This window comes from Panthera tigris, chromosome C1 (genome assembly GCF_018350195.1).
Source record: "Panthera tigris isolate Pti1 chromosome C1, P.tigris_Pti1_mat1.1, whole genome shotgun sequence".
NCBI classification, from domain to species: domain Eukaryota; kingdom Metazoa; phylum Chordata; class Mammalia; order Carnivora; family Felidae; genus Panthera; species Panthera tigris.
The window spans coordinates 148212803-148224919 of NC_056667.1; the positions used below are offsets into that span (position 1 = coordinate 148212803).

Below are 12117 nucleotides of genomic sequence, written 5' to 3' on the forward strand. Positions count from 1 at the left end.
CTTTAAGGCTATGCAAATTCCTGTTTCTCCGCAAACGGTCACCCACTAATTCTAGCACCCACTGGTGGATCTTGCCTATATAAATTATTACTGTTGTGTTTGCCTAATGGTGATTTTTGTTTCTCTTATTCCTACTACACTTATGAGTTGTATTTCTTCTGAAGAAAAGAATCGTTTTCCCCTTAATTTATTTATTCATTCAGTTGTTTATTTTTATCAATATGGGCTTATATTTTATGAGTTACAATCAAATACTATCAATATTTTTATACTGAAATTGTTCTAATGTTAGCCATTGGGAACTCTGTCAGGTTAGTTCCTGTGTCCTTTGGACATGACCTTATCTTTTTGTGAGCATTTTCTTACTTTCTGGGACCACAAGATAATCCACTTTCATCTTGCATTTTTCCTGCCCCAGACCTGGAATCAGCCACTTCTCTGGGGAGCACTAATTCCTTTGACTGAAGGATTCCTTAATGATTTGAATTCCATCAGAATCTATTTAAAAACAGAAATACACACAGACGAGCTCTTGGCAGTTAGAGACATTGTTTTGTTTTTCTCCTTAGTCTTATATTTCCATTCCAATCTGCCCACAGAATTTTATCCTAATGTAATATATTTTTAATCTTGAAAAATATTTTACTCATCACCATGTCATATTGGCCTATAGTAAAAAGTATGTATATAAATTAAAATTATGTTTAAAATTTCCATGTGAACATAGGCTCTAAGTGTTATACATTTTCTTCTATATTGAGCTGTCATGTCAATTTTTATTAGTACACAATTGATTAGAACAACATAAATATTTACAACAGTTAATAATGAGCATATATCAAACTAAATATTATAGGTAATATATCTCTTAATGAAATGGATATATCACAATGAAATTAATTATTATTAATTTAAAATTGCAGGGGCGCCTGGGTGGCTCAGTCGGTTAAGCGTCCGACTTCGGCTCAGGTCATGATCTCACGGTCCGTGAGTTCGAGCCCCGCGTCGGGCTCTGTGCTGACGGCTCAGAGCCTGGAGCCTGTTTCAGATTCTGTGTCTCCCTCTCTCTCTGACCCTCCCCCGTTCATGCTCTCTCTCTGTCTCAAAAATAAATAATCATTAAAAAAAATTAAATAAATAAATAAATAAAATAAAATTGCTAAAATAACTCAGGGTTTAGCATGAATTCTATTATTGTTGTTGTTGTTGTTGTTATTTTTTAGCTATACATGCTGAGAAACTCTGGTAGAGATTATTGGTGCTCATAGTTGTTGGTTATCCTCTTCTTCTTGAGCACACTGGGAGACCTGTCAGACTTCCTTGCAGTTAGGTGGGACCATGTGACTAGTATGGCTAGTGATATATTAGTGGAAGTGCCATGTATTGCTCAAGGACCCAGGAACTTAACAGTTCTACTGCTTTTTCCTACCATGAAAAAGCCCCATGTTCCAGAGGCAGGAATATGCAGTCTGGATCTCTGAGTTATTGCTTGGATGTGAACTTCCCTGGAGAATCCATGGAACCATAGCAGGCTTTCTATGACCAGAAAATTAATTTTTGAGTTTTGTTTTGAACCATTAACAGAGGGTTTACTTGTTTCCATAGCATCCCATAACTTATCCTGACTAATATAAAAACTTTCTTCGTATAAACTTCATATAAGTAGATAGGAATTAAAGGGGGTTTGTTCATTCATAGGCACTGTTGTTTCATCTGATATACCAAGTAAAGTTAGGAAAATGATATACTGTTAATATCATTATAGGTTTGTCAGTACTATTTTTCTATTAAAATGTTTTTATCTTAATATGTGATTTAATCATGACACTAGAGTTGCAAATTAGATTATTTAGTTAATGAAAAATATTCATCATAAAACTTAATTGGTGAGGCCAATCTTCATGGTCAAATCCCTGAGCCAAATAAGACAAATAAATATTCAGAAAAAATCTGATTCCATTTTTCAATTCAATGAGCAAGTTTTTTGTTTTGTTTTGTTTGTGTTTTTGTTTTTTAACATTTATTCATCTTTGAGAGACAGAACATGAGCGGGGGAGGGGCAAAGGGAGGGAGACACAGAATCTGAAGCAGGCTCCAGGCTCTGCACTGTCAGCACAGAGCCTGATGCAGGGCTTGAACTCATGAACCATGAGATCATGACCTGAGCTGAAGTCAGACTCAACTGACTGAGCCACCCAGTCGCCCTGAACTAACTTGGATTTAAATTAAAAAATAAAAAAATATATATCTCTACCTTACCTTCACTTAGAAATCTAATACAGAGAAAGCACACATCTTTGTCATAAGCTTTTCATCAGGGTAAAGTAAGATGTCAGGTTCTTATATATATCGACATTCTCTTTGCTTTCACCAGAATTTCTTTCCAGAAATATCTTCTTTGACAATAGTTAGGGGCTGGGTGAGATAAAGTCTTAAACAAAAGTAGTTATCATTCCTGTTGTTCCACTATATAATGCATATTAATTTAGAATATTGCAACATGGAATTTCTCACTCATCACTTCATCCTTCACAGAAAAATGTATGAACACAGGGAAAGACATGAGGCTCTACACTGGTTTTATAATTCCTTTATTAAAAGAAGCTTCATTGACTTTAAGTTTTTTTCCCTTTGTTTGGTGCCATGGAGGATTTTCTCCAAGATAAAGCATCATAGCAAGATTTGGAGTGAAAGCCATGTTTTGTTTGTTTTTTTTATTTATTATTATTATTTAGGTAGTGATAAGCATTTGTGCATTGTGCAAGAGAAGTAGAAAGGAAGAACCAGCATGACACTATGATCTCACAGGTGTTCGCATGAAGGTTAGTTCTAAGAAAGAATATATATGAAGGCTAAAGATTCTGGAAACTGAACTCCTTAAAAATATTCAATGTCCCCTTTCATGCTCTGTCGCTCTCTGTCTCCTGCAAACCCATTGTTGATATGGATGAGAAGTAAACCTTTGGTGTGTTAAGCCACTGAGGTTTTGGGATTGTTTGCTAGAGCATTTAGCCTCCCCTAATAGAGTAACTGATGGTGCTATATACGTCTCACTACTGTAGATGTGAAGTGGCCTTGTATAACAGCAGTGTTCAGGTAGAGAATTGAATGGGAGTCACAGCCGGTACTCCAGGGACAAGACGGTGCTGGAGTGAGCCAGGATGGAGCCAAATCTAAGAGAATAGAGGGCAGGTTGCGCCAACTACAGACTTCATAGCTGATGCCTGCATTGTTCCCAGGAATGGGGCCAGACAACTACCCTCAGTGGACAGAGATAACACACATTTACAGTAAGTTATCACTTTCTTCCCCAAGTACTACAATGACACAAATTCTCATATATCCATCACCATTTTGAGGAGGAAAAGGAAACTCCAAAATATTGTTTATCTAAGACGCCATCTAACCCACCCCTGGTAAGAAGTGGAACTTTCAACTGAAGAAGCATTTAAACTCAAAGAAGACTGTTGGAATTGGAAAAGTGTAAGATATGTTTAATTGTAAAATCTAAGATTTCCATTACCCAGAGTCATGGATAACAATTGATTTTTTTGGAGGGGGGCACATTAATTATGTGTGAATGAGTTTATGACCCTAATGCTTCTTTGCTTTTCATGCCATAGCTATGAAATCTAGTGCAGATTAAAAATAGATGTGGAAAAACTTTTTTTAAGTGCACATATATAAATAAAACATAATATTTCAATACTTTCTATTTCAGTAATGGGAAGGACTGCATGATCTTGTCCATGGGGACAGATTCCCCAGAGATGCAGTTCAATACTAAATAGCAAAGTACAGAGCATTGACAAGAAGTATGGTCTCTTTCTGCAAAAGCACTTTATTAATGACATACTTCGTCAAATTGTTACGTGTGACTATTCCACTTCAATATAACTCAACTAGAAGGATAATTGATTAGCAGTTTTTACCAATCCCACTGAAAAGAACAGAACTTTAATTTCATTTGACAGATTGTTAAATCGGGCTTTTATACCACCTGGTTAGTTCAAGCCAATTATTCTTATGAGTGATAAATATTCAACTGCCACACAATATAATATCCTTTAAAAAATGAAGTCTTAAAACTTACAAAAATTATGGAAGTAGATTGTCCTAATGTGTAAGTTACACAGCGGTAACAAAGAGCTGCTTTTGGAAGCTGTATTAATTGTTTCAGGCCACAAGGACTCCTTTCTTAGGGTATGCTCGTTAAATTACATTTCTAATGATGATGGTTTTTCACTTAGCAATTCACTCACACTTTCTCCTGGAGCTCCACCTCATGACTAGTGGCTACTAGTTAGTTTCAAGGCAACTGGATGTTATAATTTAAATGCACCTTCAGGGGAGGCCCTGAGGTTCCCCCAGTTCCTCTCTATCACAAGACCTTACTTAATTTTCATAACCACCTGGAATTTTGTACTTATGCATTTCTTTACTGGCTTGCTCTCACTTTTTTCTCAGAAAATAAGTGACATAAAAACAAGAGTTCTCATTAATTTGCTCACCACAATATGTCTAGTTTCTAGAATGGTACTTGGTTCTTAGTAGGAATGCAATAAACATTTATGTACTCAGTAAACTTTTAAATGTTGATTATGAAAGCACTTTCCCATATCATAAATTCATGTAGGAAAGTCAAATCTGTGATATTTAATTTACAGTGTTATGCTATCAACTGCACTAACTAGTCCAACACAGAGATGGTTCTTAAGAACCATAATTTACTAAATAGAATACCCCAAATAAACTCATTTATATAACAAAGGTATCTAGATTATGATTGGAGAGTAATTTATTTAGTACTTCTCAATATATCCTATATTGTGGTTCTAATGGGACTGTAATTCAGATCTTCATTTTTTCCCCTTTAAAATCAAATTATATTTTATATCTTTCAATTGTTAAGAGAGTTATATATTATTTTAACATTTAGTTTTTAATAAAAACCATGAGTTTTAACAATAGTAAGATTTTGATAAATTCCTTTAAGTTTATCTATATATTTAAACATCAAATGTAGTCATCATTCAGTAATTGAAGATTTTAAGCCACATTATATGGTTGCTTATGAAAGTGTGCTGCTAACCAAGGTCTTTCCTATTTAAAGACAGGTAATTTTTCTTTTTTAGTTTGAGAACTCAGAATTAATAAAAACAAATATCACTGTAAATATTAGTTTAGAGACCAGAATGTGTGAGTTTTAAGCTTAGAAATTAGTTTTCTAAATCCTGTGTTAAAATGATTGAATTAAAAAACCAACAAGAAAACCTCTCAGAAGCCTTTAACTTTTTGTCTTGTATAAGGTCTAGAGTTTTGAAATTTGTTTTACTTCCCCTCTCTCTCTTTTAATGGAATGAGTATGGGTAAATGTCTGAATAGATGCTAGATTAGGCTAAAAATTCTTTTAAAGTTTCAGTAAGCCATTCACATTGGTTTGAGAGTCTTGAAGAGGGAGTTATTTTTAATAGTTCTTGTTTTCTGAATAGTAGCCATTGTATAACTTCCCCTTTTTAAGAATAGATCACAGTTTGGGGAAATGAGTAAATCAAGACACATCTGATTTGGTTACAGTTCAAAACCAGTAATCACTTTAAGAGTAATTAAATAGTGACACAATTTACATTATAGCGGCATCTGGTCTGTAAGGAAAATGAGGGGAGACTCCCCTTATAGTCTTCTTATTATCCTCATGGCTGTGGCATTTTCTGGACTCATTGTTATTGGTCATTCTTCTCAAGATCAGAAATGAGAATGTTTTCTTCCAAATGTACTGTACTAAAGTTGGTTGTAGGATAGTAAGGATTCCCAAACCCTGCAAGTCTCCTGAAGATACCTCTGTTGTGCTTGTATATACAGAAGGAAAGTGCAGAAATTGCCAGAATTACTATCAGTGTCAGTGCTACCGCAAGAGGTACAATGCTGTGACTTGGTCCTGAAAGAAGATGAAACAAAGGAAGGGTTCAATGACAATGAATTAAGATAGATACTGCCACACAGTTACTTTCTGTTTTATTATTTCTAAGAGACATCAAAATGTTCAAACCTACCTTTTCTTGAGTGCTCCTTTATTGTGTGAATATCTAAAAACAAATACAAAAAAAACCCACCTGAGATTAAAATTTTCTTTTAATTCAGCAAAATTATGTTATTATTTGTAGCAGAGTTCAACAAATTATGGCTCATGGATCAGATCTGGTGCCTGTTTTTATAAATAATGTTTTATTGGAACTCAGTCACACTCATCCATTTATGTATTGTCTGTGGCGGCTTTCATGCTACAGTGGCAGCGTGACAGAGACTATATGGCCCCCAAAGCCAAACTATTTATTGTCTGGCCCTTTACAAGAAAATTTTGCTGACCCCTGATTTATTATAATCATTATTATTGCTCACAAACACATACACTGCTCTTTTTTTTAAGCTGAAAATTTTCCATCTAGTCTCAGCACTACGCTACAATAAAAATATGAATAAAATATAGTCCCTGCCTGCAAGGAACTCAGTTTTGTTAAGCTATGAGATGGAGTTTGTCCAGCAATGATAATCTCTTTACCTCCAGGGAAGGATTCTAAACTCAGCACTTTCTCACCTTTGCAATCTTAAGAATCTTGAAAAATGAATAAAAAATAGCTCTTCCACTCAAAAAGTTGGAGGGTTCCCATTTGACGACTTTCTACAGTAAAAATGTATCTCTTTCAAGTAGACTCTGTCTCAAAGTTTGAACACTGCTATTTTTCCTCTAGGTAAAGATCCAGAGAAATGGATGATTCTCCATTTCTGAATGACCCAGAGAAAGATCAGTAAATGATTTGTGAGTGGAGAAAGTGCCTTGGTGCAGTCCTTAGGCCCATTCATTCTTATACACTTAAAACATTAACATTGTCACCGACAGCAAAACCACATTAACAAAACCTGTTTTACAATTTAAAAATAATACTATATAATTTTTCATCATACTATTAAAAACATATGTCATATGTGTGTGAAGAAACTTTAGAGTTATTATTATTTTTTTATTTTTAGCTTTTAATGTTGGTTTATTTTTGAGAAAGAGTGGGCACGTGCGTGAACAGGGGAGGGGCAGAGAGAGGAAGACACAGAATCCAAAGCAGGCTCCAGGCTCTGAGCTGTCAGCACAGAGCCCAACATGGGACTCTAATTCACTAACGGTGAGATCATGAGCTGAACCAAAATCAAGACGCTTAACCAACTGAGCCACCCAGGTGTCCCATGTGAAGATACTTTTTAAAGAGAAGCTGTTAAAAGAATATTTATTCTCAAGATGCATGCAGTAGGCAGATATGGAAGGACCATGTAGAGTCAAAAAACTTGGACTGTGGGCTTCAGTTTGATCAAGTACATTTCTCATCTGTAAAATGGGAATATTGTATCTGCTTCACTGCTTTAAAAATTGCTATGAGGGGGGCGCCTGGGTGGCTCAGTTGGTTGAGCGTCCAACTTCGGCTCAGGTCATGATCTCACGGTTCGTGGGTTCGAGCCCCGCATCAGGCTGTGTGCTGACAGCTCAGAGCCTGGAGCCTGCTTCAGATTCTGTGTCTCCCTCTCTCTCTGCCCCTCCCCCACTCATGCTCTGTCTCCCTCTGTCTCAAAAATAAACATTAAAAAAAATTAAAAAAAAATTCTATGAGGGACGAAAGAGGTATCCTATATATTACAGGAAGCTTTAAAGTCTTGTATAGACGCAAGGTGTTTCTGATTTGTTTTTGATACTTAAATGCTATTGATCACTTGGGCATACTACTTATTAGGCTCAGTCCTGTTTTCCACACTATTAGGGCTTGAATGTTGGTGCCGACATCTTCCAGTTTTTTCTCCTTCATTCCCACCCAGTCTCTAATCAGATCACCAAATCCTGATGATTCTCTTTTCCTATTTCTATTCTTCCTCATGTTCCTTGTTCTGTCACTCAAATCACAACTGCCTCCCTTTATATCCATATGAGTGTGATTCCACTGCAAGTGTCTACAGAGCACATAGGGCTTCCCTGTCAGGTTCACCATGAAGTTCAGCTCTCTAATCTGATACTGTCTGTGAATGGATCCTACATTACTGTCCAGTTTTATTCTCATCACCACCTAATATGAGCCCTTTGCTCCAATCTGAGCTCATTCTCAATCACTGGCTTTAGTCATGCTGGGACTTTTGTCTAATATGCCTTCCCTCCTCTATCCTCTTCATCTTTTGGGATTCCAAAACCTTATCTCCTCTCTGAAATCTTCATCAGCAGGTTCCTCCTTCTCTGCAACACTGGCATCTAGAAATGTTGTGATTATTATTAAAAACACCTTTCCACTGTTAATGTTCATTGTTAACATCCTATCTTAGAAATCTCTGTATTATTGGCAACTGACTAGAATTTTCTGGCTTAGATTTCTAAAATGATTATTTCTTTTTATCACCACAAACTATGTAGCTCGCAATGAAGTTAAAATATGACTTTTATAACATATTATGGCTAGCAACAGAGAATCACATCCATTAGTCCACAACAAGAATACCTAGGCCTTGATCATATTTCCTGGGACCAAAGATGAATCTTAACATTTCTGAGTAGCAGTTGCCAGAATGGTACTAGCAGTACCAGTAGCAGTTGCTTTTAACATTTCTAGTTCCATTTGTTTGAGGTTAAACTGCTTTTTGCACATTAGTTGAACAAGGAGGATGACACAGGAAAGTCATAGTCTTTATAATGATTTTTTTGTTGATATCAGAGAAAGAAGGAGCTGAAATGTCCTCTGACTTGTTTGATGTAGAACAAGATGATAATGTCAGAATCTGAATATTCCCCGAATACTTGCATTTTCAACGCTTGAAATGCTAAAGAGGTGGGTCAACATTAGTCAGGGTAGAATCAAAATGAAGAATTATCCTCTGACTTTACCCACCTGCTTCCATTTTGCATATAAATCCTTTTTTTTCTTGACATGGAGATGACTGCCACACTCCTTCGGGGATCCTCAGGGCAATACACAGATGGGGTTTGACATGGTCCGCCTCTGGCTTCCGAATGCCCCAGTTTGACTGGTCTGTGGGAGTTCCATCAAACCACTTTATGGTTTCATCTGTAGAAAAATTGTTGACTTACTATGACTTATATGTATGATTATCAAATATACTAAGACTGGAATGAACCACAAAAAGCAGTTCTTGGGGCATCTGGGTGGCTCAGGTGGTTAAGCATCCAACTCTTGATTTCAGTGGAGGTCATGATCTCACAGTTGTGAGATCGAGCCCTGCATTGGGCTCTGCGCTGGGTGTGGAGCCTGCTTGTGCTCACGTGCTCTCTCTCTCTCTCTTTCTGAAAAAAGCAGCTCCTAAATTTAATGAGACTGTCTCTTTATCTGATACATTCGACTCAGTAGGTACAGTCATGAAGTCATTATCAAAAGGTAGGTATTAGTAAAGTTGCTTTGTGAACAGCTCTATTTATTTTAGATACATTGTTCTAATTTAGTTCATTTAGAATAGCATCTTAAAAAAAATGTTTTAATGTTGATTTATTTTTGAGAGAGAGAGAGAGAGAGACAGAGAGAGAGCACAAGCAGGGAAGGGGCAGAGAGAGAAAGGGAGACCAGAATGTGAAGCAGGCTCCAGGCTCTGTGCTGATGCAGGGCCCGAAGCCACGAACTGTGAGATCATGACCTGAGCCAAAGTCAGATGCCCAACCAACTGAGCCACCCAGGTGCCCCAAATATCATCTTTTTTTTTAACGTAATAGTTTGAATTTTGAAATATTCCCTATAATTGTAATCAATTTAAAGACATCATTTGAAGTCCTACCATCTATATCATTGCATAATGACTCTCTTTCTAAAATAATTTTACAATGAATTTCTTTAAGAAGCAAGCCAGTGGGGACTGAGGGGGTGGGAACAGTGGTAGAGTCCTCCAGGTGTAAGCAATAAGAGGAGATGCATTGTCTGAAAAGGATTTAAAACCAACAATAAAAGTACCTAAAAGTCGGTCAGCTTTTTATTACCACAATGGGCTAGAAATTCTAAACAATGTCTGTGATTGAAACACTCCTCCTTGTCAGAGTGAACCCACCCTCCACCTTGGGGCACCACTGTAAGAAGTTCTCCGTACCAATTAAAATATTTTTCTTTATAAGTACTTTCAATAACCACCAATTACATAGAGAAAAGAATACCACGTTCTCATTTGATCACAGACCCTGGTTTTTATGAGAAGCAAATAATTCTAAAAGCACAATTCATCACTGAAACATTTCTATAACTCTGTTGTGCTTTTATAACATCGAGGAATCTGGGCTATTTTCAAATAAATAGGGTTTTGTTGTCTATGACTAAGTCTGTGAACACAAATTTCTCTCCAAGAACCTTCATGATGTGAGGGTAAGTATAAGATAAACTTGTTTGCTTGTTTTTATGTTTGGTATTCTGGGATTATTTCAAAGGACACAAGTGTATAGAAAAGGGTTAGCAATATTGCCTTTGGAGGAAGTGGCTTTCGGATTACTGCTATTTTTTCACTGCAAATATATCTAAGGAGAGCCTTCTCGTTTGTAGATGTCATTTTCATTAGCCTTGGCCACCATGTATTTATTTATCCTGTCTCCTCTTTACCCAAATCACTTACTGTCACCATCAAAGTGAGCATTCAACCAAACCATCTGGACAGAAGAACCAAAAGCAAAAAGCTCTTCTAGGAGAAATGAATTTTCAGTCTCATCCTTGATGGTTAAAAGATTAGATCCTATAAAAGACACAAACAATAAATAAACAAGTATTTGTGTTTATGGGTAAATTCAATTTTAAAAATGTCTCCTTTACAATAATTTGTTTTTTTTTTTAATTTTTTTTTTAACGTTTATTTATTTTTGAGACAGAGAGAGACAGAACATGAATGGGGGAGGGTCAGAGAGAGAGAGACACAGAATCTGAAACAGGCTCCAGGCTCTGAGCGGTCAGCACAGAGCCTGACGCAGGGCTCGAACTCACGGGCCGTGAGATCATGACCTGAGCTGAAGTCGGCCGCTCAACCGACTGAGCCAACCAGGCGCCCCTACAATAATTTGTAAAACTCAGTCTTTGCAGAGCAAACATTTCTATTGTGAATAAGTGATTTTTGATTAAAAATTTAAAAATTATACTACATTTATTAAAAGAGACAAGCATGTACTTAAGAAGCTAAAGGATAGAATATTAATTTTAGAGAACATTAAAAGTTTATAAATCAGGTGCATTCAAAAGGAACATTTTCTGTGAAAGTGTAGTATTCTGAGATATCATATTAGGTTTTCACATTCTATACCGGACACTGAATTTCATAGATAGTCCATCCCCAAATAAGCAATTCAAAAGTATTTACTTTTTTTTGTTGTTGCTCCTAAAGTCACTAAATAATCAGACAAATGAAGAAAACCACATTGTTTACTGAAACGTCAAGAAGGAATGCATTGAAAGCATTTTACCATCACAAAAGAATTACCTTCCTTTTTGCAAAATTCATGAGCAGCCTCAAAACTCGTACTGTCTAGAACTGTAGAAAAACTGTAGCAATTACTTTTGAATTTTATCCAGGGAATAGATGTTTCTGAGCACAACTCTGGGTGTCCAAATGGTTTTGTTTCTGTGAACAAAAATCAGTTATGATTTTAGGGTGGTGACTGGGTTCATTTATTGGGATAAACATTGCATTAAATTCTATGACAAACTAAGATAAATAGTGTAATGAGATTTTCATGATAATACTCTGAAAGAGTGGGTTTAATATAAATGATCAGAAAACCAAATCTGGTTTGTAGCATTTCTGGCAGAAATAATCTTTACCTACACATAACAGGGTATATTCATGCATAGCTTCTTAGGCTTAGTTTGGGTGCTGCATGGGTGAGGGTGGCTGTCTTTCATGTTTATAATTGGTATCCTAAAGGTTGGAAAAACTGGGGGATGTGATTCATAGAAATGAATGAAGTTGGCAAAAAGCACTTCCAAATGTACAAAATGTGTTCTATGCAGTGCTGAATATTACAGATTTAGCAAATCCTTACCTGCCAATCAACCTGTGAGAGAAAATAATGCATTTGGTAAAGTAACATAGCATAGCAAAACATAACACATAACTAAG

The 12117-nt window shown here is 36.2% G+C and overlaps 1 protein-coding gene across 1 annotated transcript in view; it reads right to left on the bottom strand.

Annotated features, from left to right (window-relative positions):
* Positions 1-2580: 2580 nt before the first annotated feature.
* Positions 2581-12117, bottom strand: part of PLA2R1 (phospholipase A2 receptor 1) — a 120789-nt gene continuing 111252 nt past the window's right edge. The window contains exons 26-30 of the mRNA XM_042994545.1: positions 11479-11619; positions 10627-10743; positions 8913-9089; positions 6054-6086; positions 2581-5938 (exon numbers count right to left, since the gene is read on the bottom strand). Coding sequence (XP_042850479.1) covers positions 5724-5938; positions 6054-6086; positions 8913-9089; positions 10627-10743; positions 11479-11619 — 683 coding nt within the window. The 3' untranslated portion in view covers positions 2581-5723. The remainder of the gene's footprint in view (positions 5939-6053; positions 6087-8912; positions 9090-10626; positions 10744-11478; positions 11620-12117) is intronic.